General features: G+C 43.0%; 1 protein-coding gene across 3 annotated transcripts; it reads right to left on the bottom strand.

Moving 5' to 3' along the window:
- Positions 1 to 5,097: 5,097 nt before the first annotated feature.
- Positions 5,098 to 21,658, bottom strand: LOC129702622 (cell surface glycoprotein 1-like). 3 transcript variants are annotated; one of them, XM_055644452.1, is made up of 4 exons: positions 21,384 to 21,658; positions 14,490 to 15,596; positions 7,939 to 8,001; positions 5,098 to 5,454 (listed from the first exon to the last, which is right to left on the bottom strand). In XM_055644452.1, exons 1-4 carry the CDS (start codon positions 21,627 to 21,629, stop codon positions 5,404 to 5,406), a joined length of 1,467 nt encoding a protein of 488 aa, XP_055500427.1. In that variant the 5' UTR covers positions 21,630 to 21,658; the 3' UTR covers positions 5,098 to 5,403. The 3 variants fall into 3 exon arrangements, with proteins under 3 accessions (XP_055500427.1, XP_055500429.1, XP_055500428.1); XM_055644454.1 differs by having other exon boundaries at positions 21,413 to 21,552; XM_055644453.1 differs by lacking the exon at positions 7,939 to 8,001.
- Between the last annotated feature and the right edge of the window lie 608 nt (positions 21,659 to 22,266).

Below are 22,266 nucleotides of genomic sequence, written 5' to 3' on the forward strand. Positions count from 1 at the left end.
TTATTGGCATATTCTGTATAGTATGTAACCTTGCCAGGTCTACAGGAGCCTCAAGGATGGTTTAAGGCCAATTGAAAGGGGAATGCTGGGTATTTTTTCCTTTCTGCTTTTACCCCCTTACAAATAATACAATAGGTATTCCTCACAGATACAGGAATCTATGCATCACATCTCAAAATGTTTGGTGGGAGGTCCATTTGAAGCCTAGATCTATAGAGATAATTAGGCAGTATTTGCTGTGGAATTGGCTAACGCAAGCACCAATTCTCCAATACTCACCAGCCAAGCAACTGCAAGGCCACCAACTTTGAAAATGGAGTTTTATTCCATTTCCAAATAATTTGCAAGGCCAGATAATTAGATAAGTGCAGCTTTGGGTCCCATTTTCATGCGGGAGGGCTGAAACCCGACGCAATATCCACCACACAACCAACACCAATATTGGTGGCCAGTGGGGGGGCATTCTGGAGTGCTGTTCAGGGTTCTTGAACACCAGCCCCCCCCCTGATCCACCACGGGGTGGGCTGGGTTGGCTCCATTTCAACCCCATCCCAAGCAGGTTGCAAGGCCACCAAATTAAAATCTATGTTCCTACCATTTCAAGCAGGGTGACAGGGAGAGAAATTCAAGTGCATTTCTTACCACTATGAGCACTTTGCATTTTTCATTGATTCAAGTACAATTCTCATGCCACTTGCAGCAGCGTGAGGGGGGCTTCAAGTACAGATGGTCAAAACACTTCAGCAGTATGCAAAGCTGCCAAATTCAAATGTAGTTTCATTCCACTTCAAGCAGGGTGCAAGGCCATCAAATTCAAATGCAGCTTTTCATACCGTTTCATGCAGGGTGAAACCACCCTAAACCCCCCCGGGTTTCCGGGATTTATAACCCCTCCCCCTTTCCATGGAAAAGTACCCAAGCCACTATGGTGCAGTGACAGGAGAGAGATTTTCAACATTTTTAAAACAAAATACCAAAGCCACCATTTGCAGGGAAGAATGCTCTGCAACTTCAGCGGAGGGGGGCTGAGTAAGATGGTTAAAACTCACAGCCGTAAGTGGTAGCGTTTTATCTAAAATCAATATAGAGTGCAAACAGGAAGTAAGTGCATTTGCAGTAGTGCCTTTTAACTTCAAGCCAAGCACCCAAGCCACCATTTGCAGTAAGTAGTACCTTTCAACTTCAGCCAAAGCACCCAAACAACCATTTGCAGTAAGTAGTGCCTTTCAACTTCAAGCCAAAGCTCCCAAGCCACCATTTGCAGCAAGTACTGCCTTTCAACTTCATGCCACCATTTGCAGTAAGTAGTGCCTTTCACTTCAGGCCACCATTTGCAGTAAGTAGTTCAAACACTTCAAACCAAAGCTCCCAAGCAAACCATTTGCAGTAAGTAGGGGACTCACACTTCATGCCACCATTTGTTAAGTAGTTATTCAGACTTCAAGCCAAGTACCCAAGCCACCATTGGTGATAAGTAGTGCCTTTCACTGAGTGACACACCACTTGCAGTAAGTAGTGCCTAGTCCCTTCAAACCAAAGTACCCAGCCATCATTTGCAGTAAGAAGTGCCTTTCAACTTTTTTAAAACACCCAAGCCGCTCTGTAGTAAGTAGTGACTTTCGACTTCAAGCCAATCCTCCCACGCCACCATTTGCAGTAAGGGGGTGCCTTTCAACGTCAAGCCAAAAATGACGGCCATTTGCAGTAAGTGGCGGCGTTTCTTCATGCCACCATTTGCAGCACAGAAGTGCCCAACTTCAGCCAAGATCATCCAAGCCACCTTTGCAGTAAGTATAGCCTATTATTGTACAAGCCAAAGCACCCGGACGACCATTTGCAGTCAATGCCTTTTTACTTCAAACAAACCAGATAGTTCAATTTCAAAACAGATTAAGGGGCCACAGTTGTGTAGACATTTGTTCAGAGTTATTCAGAGTTCAGAGAGACAGACCCTTGGCTTCATCCATCTTGCAGAGACTGAGTGAGGCACACCACCACTTCCTGGTTTTATAAAACCTCCCCCTCCATCCAGCCGGGGCAGCAGAGAATGGTGAAATAAGTTTTTTTAAACATTACATCGCTCTGCAACAGGGAAATGGGAAAAATCCTCATCTTGGATTGGCTGAGGGTGGCTCTACAGCTTGCCTGCAGGAAAAATGCAATGTAGATCACGGCGTTCTGTTGGAACGCAGCACAGTAGGAACAAAGTTGTCAAGATAAGAGTTTTGTAGTAATATAGATATATTGCTGGGAAAGGTATTGCAAAAGTGATACCTTTGTCAGAGCTGCAAATGAAATGAGAGATAGTTCAATTTGCAACAGAATGTTGTAGCCCTGGTCAAGAGCAATTCTGACCTGAGAAATGCAGCAAAATATCACAGACAATATTTCATTACTGAGCCATTGATTAGCACCTGTTAGCACCAAAACGCTGCATGATTGGTCAAAAATTCCAAAGTATGAAAAATCACAGTGCAACAGGGAATAGGACAATAGATACATCTGGTAGAGTGAGGCCAGGTTACCATTGTGATAAGCTGGTGATGAAGCAATCTGGCTGATAGGTTAATGAAGCAAGGTTAGAGAGAGGGGAAAAACATATTTGATCTCTTGCAACAACCATCTTTGTGTATGAAATGACTATAACCATTGAATACTTTCTCTCTGATGCTCACTGACCAGTTTTACCAGTGAAATTGAAACTGGCCATCACTTAGCATATTATCGGCAAGTAAGTGAGACTTGATAACATTGTCAGCTACTTCCAGAACTTTACTGACGGTTAAGAGTAGATTGATTGGGTGGTAATTAGTATTTGTCCTGAATGTCCTCTATTTCTCCTGATTTTCATGAACAGGGTGGCAGTGTGAACTGTGAGGATGATGCTATGAGAATGCAAGGGTGACTTGGACAGGTTGGGTGAGTGGGCAGACGCATGGCAGATGCAGTTTAATGTGTATAAATGTGAGGTTATCCACTTTGGTAGCAAAAACAAGAAGGCAGATTATTATCTAAATGGTTTCAAGTTGGGAAAATGGGAAGTACAACGGGATGTGGGGGTCCTTGTTCATCAGTCAATGAAAGTAAGCATGCAGGTACAGCAGGCAGTGAAGAAAGCGAATAGGAGGGGTTAGAGAGGGAGGCCCTTGTTATGTTGGCCTTCATAACAAGAGGAGTTGAGTATAGGAGCAAAGTGGTCCTTCTGCAGTTGTACAGGGCCCTAGTGAGACCACACCTGGAATATTGTGTGCAGTTTTGGTCCCCTAATTTGAGGAAGGACATTCTTACTATTGAGGGAGTGCAGCGTAGGTTCACAAGGTTAATTCCCGGTATGGCGGGACTGTCATATGCTGAGAGAATGGAGTGGCTAGGCTTGTATACTCTGGAATTTAGAAGGATGAGAGGGCATCTTATTGAAACAAATAAGATTATTAAGGATTTGTACACGCTAGAGGCAGGAAACGTGTTCCCGATGTTGGGGGAGTCCAGAGCCAGGGGCCACAGTATAAGAATAAGGGGTAAGGCATTTAGAACGGAGATGAGGAAACTCCTTTTCACACAGAGAGTTGTGAGTCTGTGAAATTATCTGCATCAGCGGGTGGTGGAAGCCGGTTCTATGGATACTTTCAAGAGAGAGCTAGATAGGGCTCTTAAAGATAGCGGAGTCAGGGGATATTGGGAGAAGGCAGGGATAGGGTACTGATTGTGGATTGTAAAGGATTGTAAACCATCTACATGGATGATCAGCCATGATCACATTGAATGGCGATGCTGGCTCAAAAGGCCGAATGGCCTACTCCTGCACCTATTGTCTAGAACATAGCTGGGCAATGTTCTACATTGTTGGGCAAATGGCAATGTTGTACCTGTATCTGAGCAGCTTGGATAAAGGTGGACGTAGTTGCATAGAGCCCGTCTTAAATACTCTTTTTGAGGTGCCATTTCTGTTTCTCATGCTCTCAGCTATCCTCAATAGGAAAGCTTGAATTGAATTGGGTGGAGATTGGCTTCGGTGGTGATGGGAATCACAGGAGGAAGCAACGATGGACCTTCTATCTAGCATTTCTGGCTGAACATAATTCCAAATGCTTCAGCCTTGTGAATAGGTCACATACAATATGTGGTGCCCCAATATCAATGAGGATGAGGATATTCTTGGGGCCTCTCCTCTCTTTTGCTGTTTAATTGTCCATCATCCTTTACGACAAAGTGTGGTAAGGCTGTGGAGCTTTCATCTGATCCATTGGTTGTGAGACTGCTTAGCTCTGTCAGTTGCCTGCTTTTTTTGCTGTTCAGCAATTTTTTGGTGTTGCTCCTGGCATGTCCTTTTGCATTCTTCACTGAAAGTTGATCGCTTGGCCTGATCGTAATGGTAGAGTAAGTGAAATGCGAGTCCACGAGATTACAGATTGTGATACCTGCAGTCCTGCATCTGATGATGTTCCATACCCAGTGGATGCCTGTTTTCAGATACTGTTCTCACAATATTCCTGTTCACACATTTTGCATAGCATTGCAATTGATGTCTCACTGAAGCCCTGAACATTTTATCACCATTTAAGAAAATAATTCTGTTATAGTATTCCCACTGAAATATACTATCCCATATTTCCCCCATCTTATGTACAATTTGCCACCCTCGATCAATCATTTCACCTATCTGAACAGCTTTGTATCATTGACGTACTTCAGTTTACTGAATTCTAATAAGCCATTAATATGTGTTGTAATCTCAGACCCAGTGAGATTGAATCTTGCATTAGCCCACTAGTAACACCTGTCGACTTAAAAAAGATTTGTTTGTATCATTTAATCAACTCATTTTCCATGCTTGCATGTTTATTGTCCCAATAGCTATTATTTATTGTTAAAAAAAATTGTGCGGTACTTTTCTCAGATGTATTTTTAAAATCCTGATACACTACATCCACCAGCCTCTTCCCCACCCTTTATTCACCCTTCTAGCCACATCCTCAAAAATATGCGTCAGATTTGTCAAACACAACTTCTCTTTCGTCAAGCCATTTTCATTTTAATGGTGTCGTGTTGCTGGTTAACGTGTCCTTAATAATGGATGCAAACATGATGTGAAAAGGGATGCGTTCAGATGTTTAATTGTCTTTCAGAAAAAAACTTGGGGTCACTGTATATCTTAACATCAAAAACATGCAAAATATACATGATTGGAAATAGTGACCTGATCTTCTTGGTTCTGCTTGGGAAGGCGGAACTATCTCATCCATTTAACCTTTGCCATTGTTCACATGCCGTGCTTTCTCTATTTGTACACTGCACTTTACATGATATTACAGTAATAGAAACAATAAGAGGAGACTTGATTAAAGATCAAAATACATCAACTCCTACATAATGTTTTCATAATACTGTATGTTCTGGCGCAGTTTATTCCACACAGATTTCTTGTTCGTCCCGCATATAGATCATTGCTTGTATCTGTCAGGGAGCAGAAATAACAATTTATCAATTATGCATTGTGATTTACACCTGGTGTAAGAAAGAACTGCAGATGCTAGTTTAAATCGAAGGTAGACACAAAATACTGTCCCGCTGAGTTACTCCAGCATTTTGTGTCTACCTGTGATTTTCACCTTCCTGTGTCCATTATAATTCAGGCAGCCCCCAGGTTACAGAAGGATTTCTCCATTAGTCAAAAATGGCTGTTTTCTACCGCTAACCATATTTGCTGCAATTCGTTCATTTAATTTAAATAAATAATTAACCTTATACTACCCATAATTAAACTATGAAATTTATACTGTATCCAGACATTAATGAATGGGTAGCACTGTGGCTCAGCGGTAGAGACCCGGGTTCGATCATGACTACAGATGTTTGTCTGTAAGGAGTTTGTACATTCTCCAGATGACCGCATGGGTTTTCTCTGCGTGCTCCAGATTCCTCCCACTATCCAAAGACACACAGGTTTGTACATTAATTGGCATCGGTAAAGGATTGTAAATTGTCCCTAAGTGTGTAGATAGTGCTAGTGTACGGGGATTGCTGGTCGGTGCGGACTTGGTTGACTGAAGGGTCTGTTTCTGCGCGGTGTCTCTAAACTCAACTAAAAATACCATGAAAAATTATTGTTATTGCAAGCTTGAAAATTGCTTGAAAAATGTCAGGAGAATTTGTGTGAATTCGGATTTATGTAAATCAGGTTGTTAGTAATCAGGGAGTGGGGCCTGTATCTAAGACAGTACTTGATTAAATTAGTATACTCGGTGCCGAATAGTTCCGTTCAAATGATCAAATACATAAACAAAGGTAGACAAAAATGCTGGAGAAACTTAGCAGGTGAAGCTGAGTAAATAACCGCTAAGTTAAACTTTTAAAATAGTAAAGATAGTAGTACAATGAAGTGAAAAACCAGGAAGTGAAAAACGGGGAAAAGCAACGTAAGAAAATATTTTAATAGTTAAAAAGCGCGGAAATCGCGAAGAAAACCGCTGTCTTTGAATTAAATTGTTATCTTTAAGAATTTGTACAATTAATTGAGAAACCGAGAAGTCTTTAAATAATAATAAATGCAAGGTTAATATATTAAAAATTTCGAAGTAAAAGCAAAAAAAATGAACCAGCTGAGGCAGCAGAGCCCAGCCAAGGCCAGCCGAGGCAGCTGAGCCGAGCCCAGCCGAGCCAGCTGAGCCGAGCCCAGCCAAGGCAGCCGCTCGCAGCATGATGAAGAATGGCGCATGGAGCAGACCCATCGTGACGTCATCAGCAAAAGACAGCGTTTTTTAAATTCAACGTTTTTTCAGATTTTTGAATATTTTCACTAATAACTCGAGAAATAAAGCATGAAATTTTAAGATAAGGCGATTTTGGACTCCATGGGAAAAATCTCTACCGGAATATGTAAAAATGTTACCGTTAGCACGTTGTTTTTTCGAGAAGACGTGATTATACACACACATATCCACATACAAGATGAGAGTTTTATAAGTAGATGATATGGATATGAAAGTGAAATGATATTAACACACCTTTCTGCACGCTGGACACAATGGAAATTAAAGATATTAAGATATAATTTATTTACAAAGATGTTGAGAAATATTATAATGATATTGGTGAAAGTGAAAACATTCTGCTTAGGGGGTAAATTTTGACATAAAGACATTCAGAACATGTTGGTATAGTTGGAGCTCAAAGTTGGAAACTAATAGTGGGATAAAAACATGATAGGAAATTTGCACCCGGATTATAGAGTTATGTTGGAAATATACAATTAATTATACAAAAGATTTAAAAAAAAATCCCCTTACAACTGCTGACAGTCTTGCTGAATTTTTGCAGCAGTTCCTGCTTTTGTTTCATTATCGGTAATAAAGGTCAATTTAGAATGGGAAATGGAATGGAAAAGGAAATGTACAAGTTATTTTCTCAATAGGATTGGCAGAAACCTGCATTCTACTAGATAACTGTTACGGGGTCAATTGGATCATTCTACGCCTGGTCCAACTGAGAATCGTAGATGGAAACGCCCTAGCCTGTCTACCTCAGTTAAGTTTTCATGGCATTTTTATCCATGGGGAGGGGGTGAGGAGCACACGTAGAGGGTGGAGGAGGATAAATACACTGGATGACAGGAGGCAAGGAAATTGGAAAGAAAGCGGGTTGTTTGTCTACACTCATTGTTGATTGCTATCTCCATCTTGTCTCATTTTGCCATTCAACCCATTCTTACATGGGTATGCCTGTCACTTGCTAACTCGTGCCCCATTCCCTTCCCCTCATCTCTTTCTACCAACTATCTCCCCCAAATCTAGTCTTGAAGAAGGGTTTCGATCGGGGCCACCGTCTGTCCATTGCCCTCCACAGATGCTGCCTGACCTGCTCTGTTCCTCCAGTTGCTTATTGCTTTTAATTCATGCAGATGGGTTTGTCAATTATTTTGTGAGCGTCCACATACTGTACCTGCTGCAACATAAATTCAAGGGGGTCATCTGGTCTTTCATACACCAAATTTTCAGTCATTTTCTGTAAAACAGAATATATTTAAAATCTGTGACCTTTATTTCTAATTAAAAATGTAGTTAATAAATTGCAAATAGTCTTACTTGAGTTATATAGATACTTAAATATTAATATTTTCATTTTGGTAATTTTAAAGAAATGTTTACTTGGTAAAAAGTATAGTTTACTTGACCTAATTAATTTCTAATTAGTATATAACTACAGTGAAATCCAGCATGCTGTTATCCTTTAACATTATTATTATTTATGCCTTTTCCATTTAGTCTACGGGAAATTTTTTATTTTTGTTGTTGCTGTATTTTACATATAATTTAAATGTAATGTACATTTTCCAAGCACTTTTATGCTTCAATTCCTATATTTATGTTGAAACTAGTGGCTCCATATTAATGTGTATGAAGGAACTGCAGATGCTGGTTTAAACCAAAGATAGACACAGAGTGCTGGAGTAACTCAGAGGGATAGGCAGCATCTCTGGAGAGAAGGGGTGACGTTTCTGGTCGAAACCCTTCTTCAGACTGACTCCAGATTAATATATTGTTTTAGTATGAGGGCTTGGAAATCTCCATTACGTCCATTCTCTGGCAATGATACTTGCAAATGAATTAGGGTAAATATGCCAGAAACTTATTTATATTTCTGCAACATTCTTTACTTAAGATCCTTAATGCAGAATTTGTGATGAATGTAAACCTGAATCCTAGAGTGAAAGACCACCACACTCATATTTTTACATAAAGATAATGCCATCTACAGGTGTTTATTTTACTGGCATCTCAAGCCTGCTCTCCTAATATTTCCCCAGTCCTGCAAATTTCTTCCCTTCAAATACATATCCCCTTCCCTTTTTAAACACTTCTGTTATAACTGCCTCCATTACTACCCCTGGAAATGTTAAAGTTTTTCCACATTACTTTTTACCGTTTCTTCAATCACTTTCACTCGATGTCTCTAGATCTTCCAAATCCCTCAGACTCATTGGAATCACTCTCTCAGCATTACAGCGTGTTATTGACATTGCAGTTGCTGGGCTAAGTGCCAGCAGCAGTGTGAACTAACAATAAATCAGTAGAGTTATGCTTAACTTGGGGAAATCTGACAAGATAAATAGAATTGAAGAATAGTCACTGCACAGTAGGCAATTTGTCCAATTGCCTCTGAACTGATTCTGTGTAAGAACCATCCAGCTAGGCCAACTCCCACAGACTCCAGCAGATTTCTTCCTTTCAAATACACATCCAGCTCCTTTCTAAACACCACTATTAAATCTGATAAAGTTAGAACTTTTCCACATGTTACTTCTGGCTCTTTTGTCAATCATCCTCACTCTTGCCCTTTGGATCGTGACCAATGCAGCAACAGCAAGCATTATCTCCCTCTACTCGTGCCTATGCTCATCATTATTTTAAATCATTTGTGCAATTTCCTTGTTACCTTCCCTGTTCCAAGAGAACAATCCTGGCTTCTCTCATCCCAAAACCTTTACACCTTTCCAAAAAGATAGCACCTAAAAGCAAACACAACACTGTGGTGCTTGAACGAGCATTTTATAAAAGTGCATCGTGACAACCTTGCCCTTACACTAGAGGTATCCATTTATAAAAGCCGCAATCCAATATGCTTTCTCAAGCACGTTCTCAAGCTGCTGTGCACTATTGGAAATAAGTCATCTGAAACAAAGCCAGATCCTGTAGAGACGCAGCCTGTCTATATCGGTTTAATAATGACATATCAATTGGGTCATACAAACCTCAGGTCTCAATGTTCTGGTGCCCTTTTTAGAAGTGTACCTTCTAGTTGGTATTACTTTTTCTCATTTCTCCAACAAAATGTACTCTGTTTGTCTCACTTGTCACCAATTCTACAGCACGTCTATTTCTCCATTTCACACCACAACTACAAGTTTTGCGTCATCTAACCTTACAACTAAAGATTGTATTATTTGTGGTACTTTCTAAAACACCATGAGGATGACATACAATGTTGTTTTAATGCCAACTACTAGTAAAAGATAGATTTCTAGGCAAACTACAAAGATTAACCTGAACAAAACGTCAGAAACAAATTATAACCCGACTTTAAGAGATGTGACTGTAGGATTCGGCTTTGCTTCAGCTGGCCTTGCACTGTTAGTGCGATCACTACAATCCGAACACACCAGTATTTCTCCCAATCAAAATCAAAAGAGCAGCCAATATTGCCCCAGGTAAATGAATGTATCACATGACCAGCATAGATCAAGGGCCATTCATCTTCACACCGATATACTATTTTAATGTAAGGGTGTCGTTAAATTAAAAAAACAGCAAACCAGGAAATAAAAAGCATAATTTCTGACTAACGTGTTACATATTTTACAGATTGAAACTAAATTGAAACATATTGATGAGATAAAGATAGATGATGACATATCAAATTATATATTTAAAATTAAATAAATGTTTTTGTACTTTTCAGACAAGTTCTGATAAAGTTCAGATCTTTAAAACAATTATCTCAGGGAATTACAATCCACACTTATAAAATTAGCTTTTCAAGGCCAGAAGATTTGATAAGCAATTCATTTAGTTTTGCACACTATACTAAACAAAACACTAAACGATTGCAAATTGCCATAAGTATATACTATATGGGAGATTCTAGTGCTATGTTTTCTTCCCAACTCATCCAATTCGTATCCATTATCTGTTCTCCGAAACCCAGTAATGCAACATAATGTGCTAAAGATAAAGTATTTAACTATGTTTTATGACTGGATTTTATAAAGGGTGAGCAGGGAAACAAATCAAGGGTATTCCATTTCTGTGGTCATTACAAAATACACGTTTCAAAGTCATTGCCAAGCTATGAAAAATTATATATTACAACATAGATAGGCCAAAGTCTGGTCTTCAGACTGAAATACTTAATTAATTTGTGCCATAGCTACATAATTGATCACATGTGATCTTCATCTCCATCGACTACTGACCGACATCTACTATAAACCCACTGACTCCCATGGCTATCTGGACTTCACTTCCTCCCACCCTGCTTCCTGTAAGGACTCCATCCCCTGCTCTCAATTCCTCCGTCTACGCCGCATCTGCACACAGGATGAGGTGTTCCAAACCAGGACATCGGAGATGTCCTCCTTCTTTAGGGAACGGGGGTTCCCCTCTTCTACCATAGATGAAGCTCTCATCAAGGTCTCTTCTATACCCCGTAACTCTGCTCTCACTCCCCATCGTAGCAAGGGCAGAGATCTCCTTGTCCTCACCTTCCACCCTACCAGGCGTCACATACAACAAAAAATCCTCCAACATTTTCGCCACCTCCAACAGGATCCCACCACTGGCCACATCTTCCCATCTCCTCCCCTTTCGGCTTTCCGCAGAGACCGCTCACTCCGTAACTCCCTTGTCCATTCATCCCTTCCCACCCAAACCACCCCTGGCACTTTCCATTGCAACCACAGGAAATGCTACACTTGTCACTTTACCTCCCCTCTTGACTCTATCCAAGGACCCAAGCAGTCTTTCCAGGTGCAGCAGAGGTTCACCTGCACCTCCTCCAACCTCATCTATTGCATCCGCTGCTCTAGGTGTCAGCTGCTCTACATTGGTGAGACCAAGCGTAGGCTTGGCGATCGCTTCGCCCAACACCTCCGCTCGGCTTGCAATAACCAACCTGATCTCCCGGTGGCTCAGCACTTCAACTCCCCCTCCCATTCCGAATCCGACCTTTCTGTCCTGGGCCTCCTCCATGGCCAGAGTGAGGCCCACCATAAATTGGAGGAGCAGCACCTCATATTTCCCTTGGGTAGTTTACACCCCAGCGGTATGAACATTGACTTCTCCAATTCCAGGTAGTCCTTGTTTTCTCCTTCTTTCCCCTCTCCCTCCCAGCTCTCCCACAGCCCACGGTCTCAGCTTCTTCCTTTCTTCTTTCCGCCACCCACCCCCACATCAGTCTGAAGAAGGGTCTTGAACCGAAACGTTGCCTATTTAATTTGCTCCATAGATGCTCCATCACCCGCTGAGTTTCTCCAGCATTTTTGTCTACCTTCAATTTTCCAGCATCTGCAGTTCCTTCTTAAACATGTGATCTTCAGGCATGTTCGTATATGTGCTTCTTGATTATGGTTTAGGCAAAACAAGCAGAGAAGACATCAGGAACCTTTGCATTTTGCAGTGACCTGTTGTGATCATCCTCATGAAAGGGTAGTGAACGAAATTAATTATTTCGAATCAAAACGTTTGGAAAAATAATTCTAGGGGCCTGGGAAACAGCAGAGAATAGCTGCACACGTGCCACGAGCCAAATGACTCCCTGAGTGCTATATCATCACTCAGCTATTCTCAGATTTTTATTCCTGTTTTTTCCTCTTCTAATTATGTTGGCTGATGGTGAATCTGAACAAAGTCCCGGTCGGTTACTTCCCTTTCTGCAACACCACAGATGGGGAAAATCGTGGCTTTATCCCATCACATTTATCCCCCACAGATGCTGCCTGACTCGCTGAGTCGCTCCAGAACCTGGTGTTTTGCCCAAGATTACAGCATCTGCAATTCCTTGTGTCTCCACAGCTATGTTGTTTACAGAAGTCAACAGAAAACAACTCGGTGTGGGAACCCCTACTGATCTCTTCTTCCTTCAGGGACGTTGATGGCAGACGGAAGGTTTCTTACTGCATCCCTGGCTGACTTCAACCAGCTCAGCAGAGACCAAGTGAAGAGGCTATACCCTGGTGGCAGCAGTATATTTATACACCTGTGCCTGTAACGCGAGTAATGATAGAGAACGTCCTCACCTTCCACCCTACCAGGCGTCACATACAACAAAAAATCCTCCAACATTTTTGCCACCTCCAACGGGATCCCACCACTGGCCACATCTTCCCATCTCCTCCCCTTTTGGCTTTCCGCAGAGACCGCTCCCTCCGTAACTCCCTTGTCCATTCGTCCCTTCCCACCCAAACCACCCCCTCTCCTGGCACTTTCCATTGCAACCGCAGGAAATGCTACACTTGTCACTTTACCTCCCCTCTTGACTCTATCCAAGGACCCAAGCAGTCTTTCCAGGTGCAGCAGAGGTTCACCTGCACCTCCTCCAGCCTCATCTATTGCATCCACTGCTCTAGGTGTCAGCTGCTCTATATTGGTGAGACCAAGCGTAGGCTTGGCGATCGCTTCGCCCAACACCTCCACTCGGCTTGCAATAACCAACCTGATCTCCCGGTGGCTCAGCACTTCAACTCCCCCTCCCATTCCGAATCCGACCTTTCTGTCCTGGGCCTCCTCCATGGCCAGAGTGAGGCCCACCATAAATTGGAGGAGCAGCACCTCATATTTCCCTTGGGTAGTTTACACCCCAGCGGTATGAACATTGACTTCTCCAATTCCAGGTAGTCCTTGTTTTCTCCTTCTTTCCCCTCTCCCTCCCAGCTCTCCCACAGCCCACGGTCTCAGCTTCTTCCTTTCTTCTTTCCGCCACCCCCCCCCCCCCCCCCCCACCCCCACATCAGTCTGAAGAAGGGTCTTGAACCGAAACGTTGCCTATTTCATTCGCTCTATAGATGCTCCCTCACACGCTGAGTTTCTCCAGCATTTTTGTCTACCTTCAATTTTCCAGCATCTGCAGTTGCTTCTTAAACATGTGATCTTCAGGCATGTTCGTATATGTGCTTCTTGATTATGGTTTAGGCAAAACAAGCAGAGAAGACATCAGGAACCTTTGCATTTTGCAGTGACCCGTTGTGATCATCCTCATGAAAGGGTAGTGAACGAAATTAATTATTTCGAATCAAAACGTTTGGAAAAATAATTCTAGGGGCCTGGGAAACAGCAGAGAATAGCTGCACACGTGCCACGAGCCAAATGACTCCCTGGGTGCTGTATCATCACTCAGCTATTCTCAGATTTTTATTCCTGTTTTTTCCTCTTCTAATTATGTTGGCTGATGGTGAATCTGAACAAAGTCCCAGTCGGTTACTTCCCTTTCTGCAACACCACAGATGGGGAAAATCGTGGCTTTATCCCATCACATTTATCCCCCACAGATGCTGCCTGACTCGCTGAGTTGCTCCAGAACCTGGTGTTTTGCCCAAGATTACAGCATCTGCAATTCCTTGTGTCTCCACAGCTATGTTGTTTTACAGAAGTCAACAGAAAACAACTCGGTGTGGGAACTCCTACTGATCTCTTCTTCCTTCAGGGACGTTGATGGCAGACGGAAGGTTTCTTACTGCATCCCTGGCTGACTTCAACCAGTTCAGCAGAGACCAAGTGAAGAGGCTATACCCTGGTGGCAGCAGTATATTTATACACCTGTGCCTGTAACGCGAGTAATGATAGAGAACTTCTAATAATTTATAATACACAACTGCATTCCTCCCCGAGAAGAACCATGCACTATTAACCTGGCACCAGCAAAAGGAAATCTTTCCCTGTAGTAAATTTAAGATCCTGACAATGAGAAGGATTAGATTAACCTTTGAAGCGCCCACCAACCTGAAATATCTGTAGAATATTGTGTTTCTCCATGTACAGCACAGATCGCTTATATGGATCTTCAAAACAGGTTCCAATTTTTTCTTCAAAGTCTGCAGACATCTCTGTCACAGCTGAAGCTAAAATCTCAGTTGCAGCTGCAGTTTGATCAGTGGTGCCAGCTGCAGGTTCAGATGTTTCAGATTTACCTACTGGTTCAGTTTTAGATCCATTAATGACCTGCCCCTCTTGTTCAGGTGCAGTCTCTGCCACCGGTTCTCCTGCAGTTTCTGTCCCTGGTTCAACTGCAGTCTCTGCCACAGGCTCAGCCGCAGGCTCTGGTTCAGTTGCAGTCTCTGCCACAGGCTCAGCCGCAGGCTCTGGTTCAGTTGCAGGCTCTGCCACAGGTTCATCTGCAGGTTCTGGTTCATCTGCAGGTTCTGGTTCATCTGCAGGTTCTGGTTCGGCTGCGGGTTCTGGTTCGGCTGCAGGTTCTGGTTCGGCTGCAGGTTCTGGTTCGGCTGCGGGTTCTGGTTCATCTGCAGGTTCTGGTTCGGCTGCGGGTTCTGGTTCGGCTGCAGGTTCTGGTTCGGCTGCAGGTTCTGGTTCGGCTGCAGGTTCTGGTTCGGCTGCGGGTTCTTGTTCGGCTGCGGGTTCTTGTTCGGCTGCAGGTTCTGGTTCGGCTGCAGGTTCTGGTTCGGCTGCAGGTTCTGTTTCGGCTGCGGGTTCTGGTTCATCTGCGGGTTCTGGTTCGGCTGCAGGTTCTGTTTCGGCTGCAGGTTCTGGTTCGGCTGCAGGTTCTGGTTCGGCTGCAGGTTCTTGTTCGGCTGCAGGTTCTTGTTCGGCTGCAGGTTCTTCTTCAGCTGCAGGTTCTTCTTCAGGTGCAGGTTCTTCTTCAGCTGCAGGTTCTTCTTCAGCTGCAGGTTCTTCTTCAGCTGCAGGTTCCTCATCTACAGGCTCTGGGTCAGCTGCAGGCTCTGCCACTGGTTCTGTATCTAGTTCCGCTGAATTTCCTCCCACTGGTTCTGCTGACTCCATTTCTGGGGCGCGAGGGAGAATTTCTGGTTCATCAACAGGATTGACTGCAGATCCATCAGTTTCCTTTTCGGTGGGGTTCTGATCATCATTCTGTAAGGTTATATAGTTAATGGATGTTCAATTACAGCATTTTATACAAGAAACATCTCTAATGTCCCTGATGACAAGACCAGCAGGAAGTGTGTCCAGCTGCAGCCCCCCGACAGATCACATAATGTGATTGGATCTGCGGGAGGACTTGCTATGGAGGTATCCGGGTGCAGAGATCGCAGAACCAGACAGCTTGTTTAGTGAGTAAATCACTCCACATGTACAGACGGGGGAGGGGGAGAGCTGGTTGATCAGCAGGAAGGGCGTCAGGGCATTGGGGCAGTGCAGGAGTCCCCTGCGGACACACTCCTCTCTAACAAGTAGACCATGTTGGACCACCCTGGGGAGAACAGCAGCAAGAACCCAGTCTGTTGCACCTGGGAGGCTGATGATGTACAGAAAGAGTGGAGCAGGACTGGGTGTGTGATAGTGAGGTAGGACTTTTCTATATTAAAGGGGTCAGAAACCTTTTTGAAGGTTGGTATCTTGCCTCTCTGGTGCGAGGGTCGAGATTGCCTTGGACTGACTATAGCACAGTCTGGAAGGAAAGGATGAACAGCTGGAGGTTATGGACATGTAGGTACCAATGACACCGGGAAGAGAACAGGCTGAGGTCCTGGAACATGAGTTTGTAGACCTATGCAGCCATTTAAGGATCAGGACCTCAAAGGTGAGATCTCTGGATTGCTTCTGGTGTCACTAGCTAATGAGTATGGGAATAGAGGATAGGTTAGATTAATGCCTAGTTGAACATGGTTGGGGAGGATAGGCTTTAGGTTCCTAGATCAATGGGACCATTTCAGGTGAGGATTGGATCTGTATAGGGGGACGAGTTGCACCTTAACCAGAATGGAACCAACACCCTTGCTAGGAGATTTGCTAGTGCTGTTGGGGAAGGGAGCTGCTGGGTTGGCAGGGAAGGGAGCTCAGGGTAATTAATGAGATGCAGAGGTACAATGACCTAGAGAAGAAATAGTAAGTCTAGTTGATAAAACAAGCGGGTGAGTGAACATCAAGTGAATACAAAGCAAAGTTGTATTTATTTTAATGCAGGCATTAACTTCGCAAAGTAAATTGACTCAAAGTTTTAATTAACTAGAGGATTACGATAGAGTAGGCATCAATGCAACATGGTTGAATGACAGGCAGGACTGGCAAGTTAGTATCCTAGGACATAGAATTTTCAAACAAAGGAATGGAGGGAGTAAAGGAGAGGAAGTATTACACTGTTAGTCATAGATTGGATCTCTTTGATGTGCTTGATGACAACGAGCTTGAATGTGGACAAATCACCAGGACCAGATGGGATTCATCCCAAAATGGCAAGTCAAGTCAAGTCAAGTCAAGTTTATTTGTCACATACACATACGAGATGTGCAGTGAATAGGCAAGGGAATAGATTGCTAATGCTCTGGCTGAGACGTTAAAATCTTTGCTGGGCAGTAGTGAAGTACCAGATGATTGGAGGACAGCTAACATGATATCCCTTTACAAGAAAAGCCACAGGGAGCAAGCCTGGTAGCTACAGGCCTGTGAGTCTAATATCAGTTGCAGGAAGATACTGGGAAAAAAAATCAGAAGAATTGGAGTAATGTTCAGTGGGAAAGGCAGGAATTAATTAGAGACGCCAACATGCTTAGTACTGGTGTCAGAGGTTATGGGGGAAAGGCATGAGAATGGGGTTAGGAGCAAAGATCCTATAGCTTGTTTTAGGATCTTTGGTTAGGAAGGAGAGATAGAACAGCCATGATTGAATGGCGGAGTAGACTTGATGGGCTGAATGGCCTAATTCTGCTCCAATCATTTATGATCTTATGCTTTGTCAAGGGCAGATCCAGTCTGAGCAATTTGATTGAATTATTTGAAGACTTAAAAAGTATATTGATTAGGACAGGCCTGTAGATATATTACACATCAACTTTGGTAAGGCTCCGTACATGGGAGATTGGTTCAACAGATTGGGGCCCATGGGAGTCGGGGCAAGTTGACAAGCAGGATCCAAATCTGGCTTGGCAATAGGGAGACAGAGAAGGATGGTAGATGATTGTTTGTTTGTGGTTGGATGTCTCTGATTTGAGGTGTCTCACACAGATGAAGCCTGGAGCCTTGCTGTTTGTAATATCATTGTTGTGTGGGTATGGGAGGCAAAATAAGTACATTTGTGCACGACAAAAAAAAAATGCTGGAAATTGTTAGAGGATAGTCCTATGCTGCACAGAGTTATCACTGTGTTGGAGAAATGGCTGAATGAGGCCAGATGGAATTTAATTCAGACAAATATGAGGGGCTGCATTTTAGAAGCATTAATGGGGCTAGGACATACACCATGAATGACAAAGTCTGAAAGAGGGACCTTGGAATAGAAGGCCATTGATCCTTCAAGAATTCTTACCTTCTTTAGTCAGGGCATGAAATACAGAGGTGTGGTAAGTATGTTCCAGTTTATAAAACATTGGTCACACTACAGCTGGAGTACTACGGGCAATTCTGGTCATCTCGCTATAGGAAGGATGTGAAAGTGCTGGAGAAGTGAGGGGGAAATGTATTAGATGTTGCTTGAGGTGGAGCAGTTCAGGAGAAACTGGAGAAGCAAAGACTGTTCTGTCTGGAACTGAGAACATGGTTGAGGTATATAAAACTTTGAAGAGTGTACATTGAGTAGATTGCAGGAAATGTTCCCCAATATCAAAGATAGTTTAAAGGACATGGAAATTAGGTAAGGGGGAAAAGATTTAGAGAGGATATGAGAGGGACCTTCTTCATCCAGAGAGTGGCAAGCATCTGGAATGCACTGACTGAGAGTGGTTCAAGCTGGGTCACTGAGAGAATTTAGGAACATTTGAATCACCTGGGCATATAAGGCTATGGAGTAAATGCTCCAAGATGGGATTAATACAGAAAGGTGCCCAATGGTTCGTATGAATGAGTTGGCATGATTGGCCTATCCCTATGCTGTATGATTCTATGACTGTATGCTTCCAAACTATCAGTTTGTTAATCTATTTGAACTTCTGTTGTGTAAATAATCAAGCAAAGTTTGTTATCAATCTGAAACATTAAGCCAACTTCTTCTTCCACAGATGCTACCCAACCTCTGAGTAGTTTCACCATTCTAAGCCTGTACAGGTTGAAACTTTCTAGTCTGGCATCCTTGGGACATGACTGGTGCAACACCACATAAAATCCAGACCACAACAATTTCCCTCGATCACCCCCCTTCTGAGAAATAGAACTTTGATAACAAACTTTTCTTTTTTGGGGTCCAGAAAGTTGCATGGGTTACATGAGGACCATGGGTAACTGGAAGTTTCAGTAACCCAGAAACACTGTTGGCTGAGATTCCTGTCAGCTAGATCACAAAGGTTGTGCTGGTAGTTTAATGGGGTATATTAATACAGGTCTTAGTTAATTTACGATTCTAGTTCGATATTATTAAGATAAATTAATTAGTACAGTTCTGTACCACAGCATGGCAGATCGTTGGGGGTTGCTGGACCATAAAATGCTGAACTGGAGAGTTTTAATCTGTATTACATTGATTGCAAGGCAAGAGTTAAGGCCAAGGTAAATGTAGATGCTGTGTCCCACGGGATTTGGTCTAAGACAATAAAAAGAGAAGACAGTAAACAATTAAGACGATTATTGCTGCGAGGTAAAATAGGGAATGTGGAACCATCTGGATTAGCTGAGGTGAATTATATAAAAGAAGCTTGAACAGGACATATTGATTGAGTTAGATGAGGATTATCTAGTAATTCACCAAATTTACCCACAACCTCCTATATATTTGGAAGTGGTCAAAGGGCCTATCATGGTTGAAGGGAAGCCACAGTACAGGAAGAAGAAATATATTTTGGTGACTAATTCATGTTGTCTATACAAAAAATATATATCTGAATAGCTTTTCAAAGTGTCTTTGAGAAAATATCTTGTCAGATTTAAGTTAACTGATGCAGGAACATACGATTAGGTTTTCCAAGCAGGACATAGTTAGTGGACAAAAAGCTTTTGTATTAAATGATTAATATAATGAGTTGTATACAGTGAGGTGCAGGTTGCCAAGTGGTTACTATAGGAATTAATTTGCTAAGGAATTAATAGAATGACATTTTATCAAACTTTGAAGGCACAAAATTGGTTACATGGTTATTGACAGTAGTTGTCCTTTTATAATAACTGTAGAACTTGTGGGAATTTAGAATGATTAAAATTGAATCTGAAATTGAATCTGATCGAAATCTCCTGCATTTTTTTTTCTTGAATGACATAGAAAAAATGGACCAGGCATTTTTTTATCTATTAAAGAAAAAGAAAACCAACTGCTAGAATTGTTGCTTTACACTAATGTTTTTGTTATGTAAAAGCAAAGATGATTAAATTAAGCTCTTTTTGCATTGGCATATACAAAAGGTAATATTACAGCTAGTTTTACAGACAAAGGCTGAATTAACAGGTTCAAAGGCAAGCCATGCCACCAACCCCAGAGTTTGAAGTTACAGAGGGTGGAACTTCTTATGTTTTCTTTGTTTTCCACCTCTAGTGCCCAGTAATTAAAGGTGTTTTTTAATAAGGTGCATTATTTTCTGGGATGTTCCAGCATGACACTGATTTGGTGCCAGCAGGGGTGTATTTTACTGAATAAAGTAAATGTGCAGCTCCAGGCATTCCACATTTTTTTGTGAACCAAAATATAAAGAAGGATGGTATATTTTAACTGGTAACTTTTGGCTTTGACTGCACTGTCGTTGAAAGACAAAAGAACCTTACAAAAGAAAAATACATACCAGGGAAACAATACACTCCTCTAAGATGAGACGATGGGCCATTCTCAGGGGCTTTAGCCGCTTAATTGTAAGCACTGCCATGTTTTAATTTATATGCTATCAATGCTGTGTCGAGTTGTTTTAATGTTTTCATCTTGGCTGGTAGGTTTATGTTTGTTGTGTTTTTCAACAATTTCATAAAATGGGGACAGGGTACAGTGGTCACCTTAATGTTAACATTATATGTGCAGAAATGCGTGGTATTTTTTACATTACATATTTTTTCAATTAGATTTTCATTCCTGCATCTGCACATTGTTTCTATTTTCCATACTTATTTCTTGTGCTGTAATTTATTCGTTGGGCTATTTCCATTTTTCCTTGGGCTGTTTCCATAATACCTCAGCATTACCTTTAAACATTATACATAGAATCAGATAATTGATGATAAACTACTTAGCACTGGGGGGTTGGCAGACAACTCTGTATGCTGTTCCCAGCATTGCTACAGTGCATATGGAAAATGGGAGGCGTTGGCCTGCTGCCTACTGACCTCAAGTCCAGTTCAGCAGGTATGGATTTACTGAGCTGCAGGGGGTGAAGCAGGAATATCCACGTCTGTATTGCAGCTCTGAGCCCTGAAGTTACTGCCCACCAGGTTGTTGGTGCTACTGACCCACAAGCAGATCTTCCCACTACAAAGTAATGAAAACGTTCTTCCTGTAAATGACACCCACCCACCCCAGAGAGGTTTGGTGACAGCTCATCGACCTTGTCTCTATACAGCTGCTGCCCGACCTGCTGAGTGTTTCCAGTGAAAACTAATCACACATGCAGAGGGGGACTCAGCGTGTGTGGCAGCATCTGTGGAGGGAAGTGTACAGATGCTGATTAGTTCGGGACCCTATTAGCTGGGATTAGCGCGCTCTGTGGCGCCGGGGGTAGTTTATCGGCCAGTGTCCGGGTTGAGAGGAGCCGGGGCTGATGCCTTGATGTTGCCGAGACACCCAGAGCCATGACTGACCATGAATGCACAGAGGGGGATGCGGTTACCTCGCTCATCACTGCACCACCGGATTTCCGCACTCTCTTCCACAAGCCGCAAGAAAAGGAATATTAATGCCAAGTATTTTCGAAACGCGCGTCTGAGACAGTTCGCATCCCCGACACCCGCCCCCCTACTTTGTCCGCTCGGAGTTACTGTAGATGGCGGCCGTTGCCGGGGAAACCCACACGTAATATACGTCGCGAATGACCAGCGGCCCGCCATGCCGTCGCCGTGGCAACGGGGTTCCCCGCGCCGCCAGGGGGGGAAGCCCTCGCCGTGGCTGCAGGCAATGTAACAGATGCTGCCTCGCCGTGGCTGCAGGCAATGCAACACGCGCTGTCTCACCGTGGCTGCAGGCAATGTAACATGCGCTGTCTCGCCGTGGCTGCAGGCAAATGAGGCAATGCAACAGGCGCTGCCTCGCCGTGGCTGCAGGCAATGCGACAGTGACAGATCTAGTACTGGAATTTAAATTATCATTGGTCGAAGAAATAACAGACAATAATGCTAGGATTGGAGAAGACAGACAATTAGGAACAAGTATAGGAAGGAACTGCAGATGCTGGTTTACACCGAAGATAGACACAAGATGCTGGAGTAACTCAGGGGCCAGGCAGTATCTCTGGAGAAAAGGAATGGGTGACGATTCGAGTTGAGACCCTTCTTGAGACCTTTCTGAAGTACACCTGGCTGAAGATGACCTGCGGGCCAGAGATTAGCAGAATGAAGAGAAGAGAATGTTGTTTGGACAAGGTCGTGAGCATTGAAGCAGCACCAGAGAATTAACAGAAGCATCTTGCACAAGTCAGAGGGTAGTTAATCTTTAGTCAGAGGGTAGCTAATCTGTGGATCTCAATGC

The sequence above is a fragment of the Leucoraja erinacea genome, chromosome 13 (genome assembly GCF_028641065.1).
Source record: "Leucoraja erinacea ecotype New England chromosome 13, Leri_hhj_1, whole genome shotgun sequence".
Classification (NCBI taxonomy): domain Eukaryota; kingdom Metazoa; phylum Chordata; class Chondrichthyes; order Rajiformes; family Rajidae; genus Leucoraja; species Leucoraja erinaceus.

Bases quoted from the DNA above. Each gene is read 5' to 3' on its own strand.
- LOC129702622 (XM_055644452.1), bottom strand. From the start codon at position 21,629: ATGGCGGGCCGCTGGTCATTCGCGACGTATATTACGTGTGGGTTTCCC. The intron at 8,002-14,489 runs GTTGGTGGGCGC...TCTGTTTTACAG, and splicing joins ATATTCTACAGATATTTCAG to AAAATGACTGAAAATTTGGT. The intron at 5,455-7,938 runs GTACAGTATGTG...GCTCCCTGACAG, and splicing joins TTGAATTTATGTTGCAGCAG to ATACAAGCAATGATCTATAT.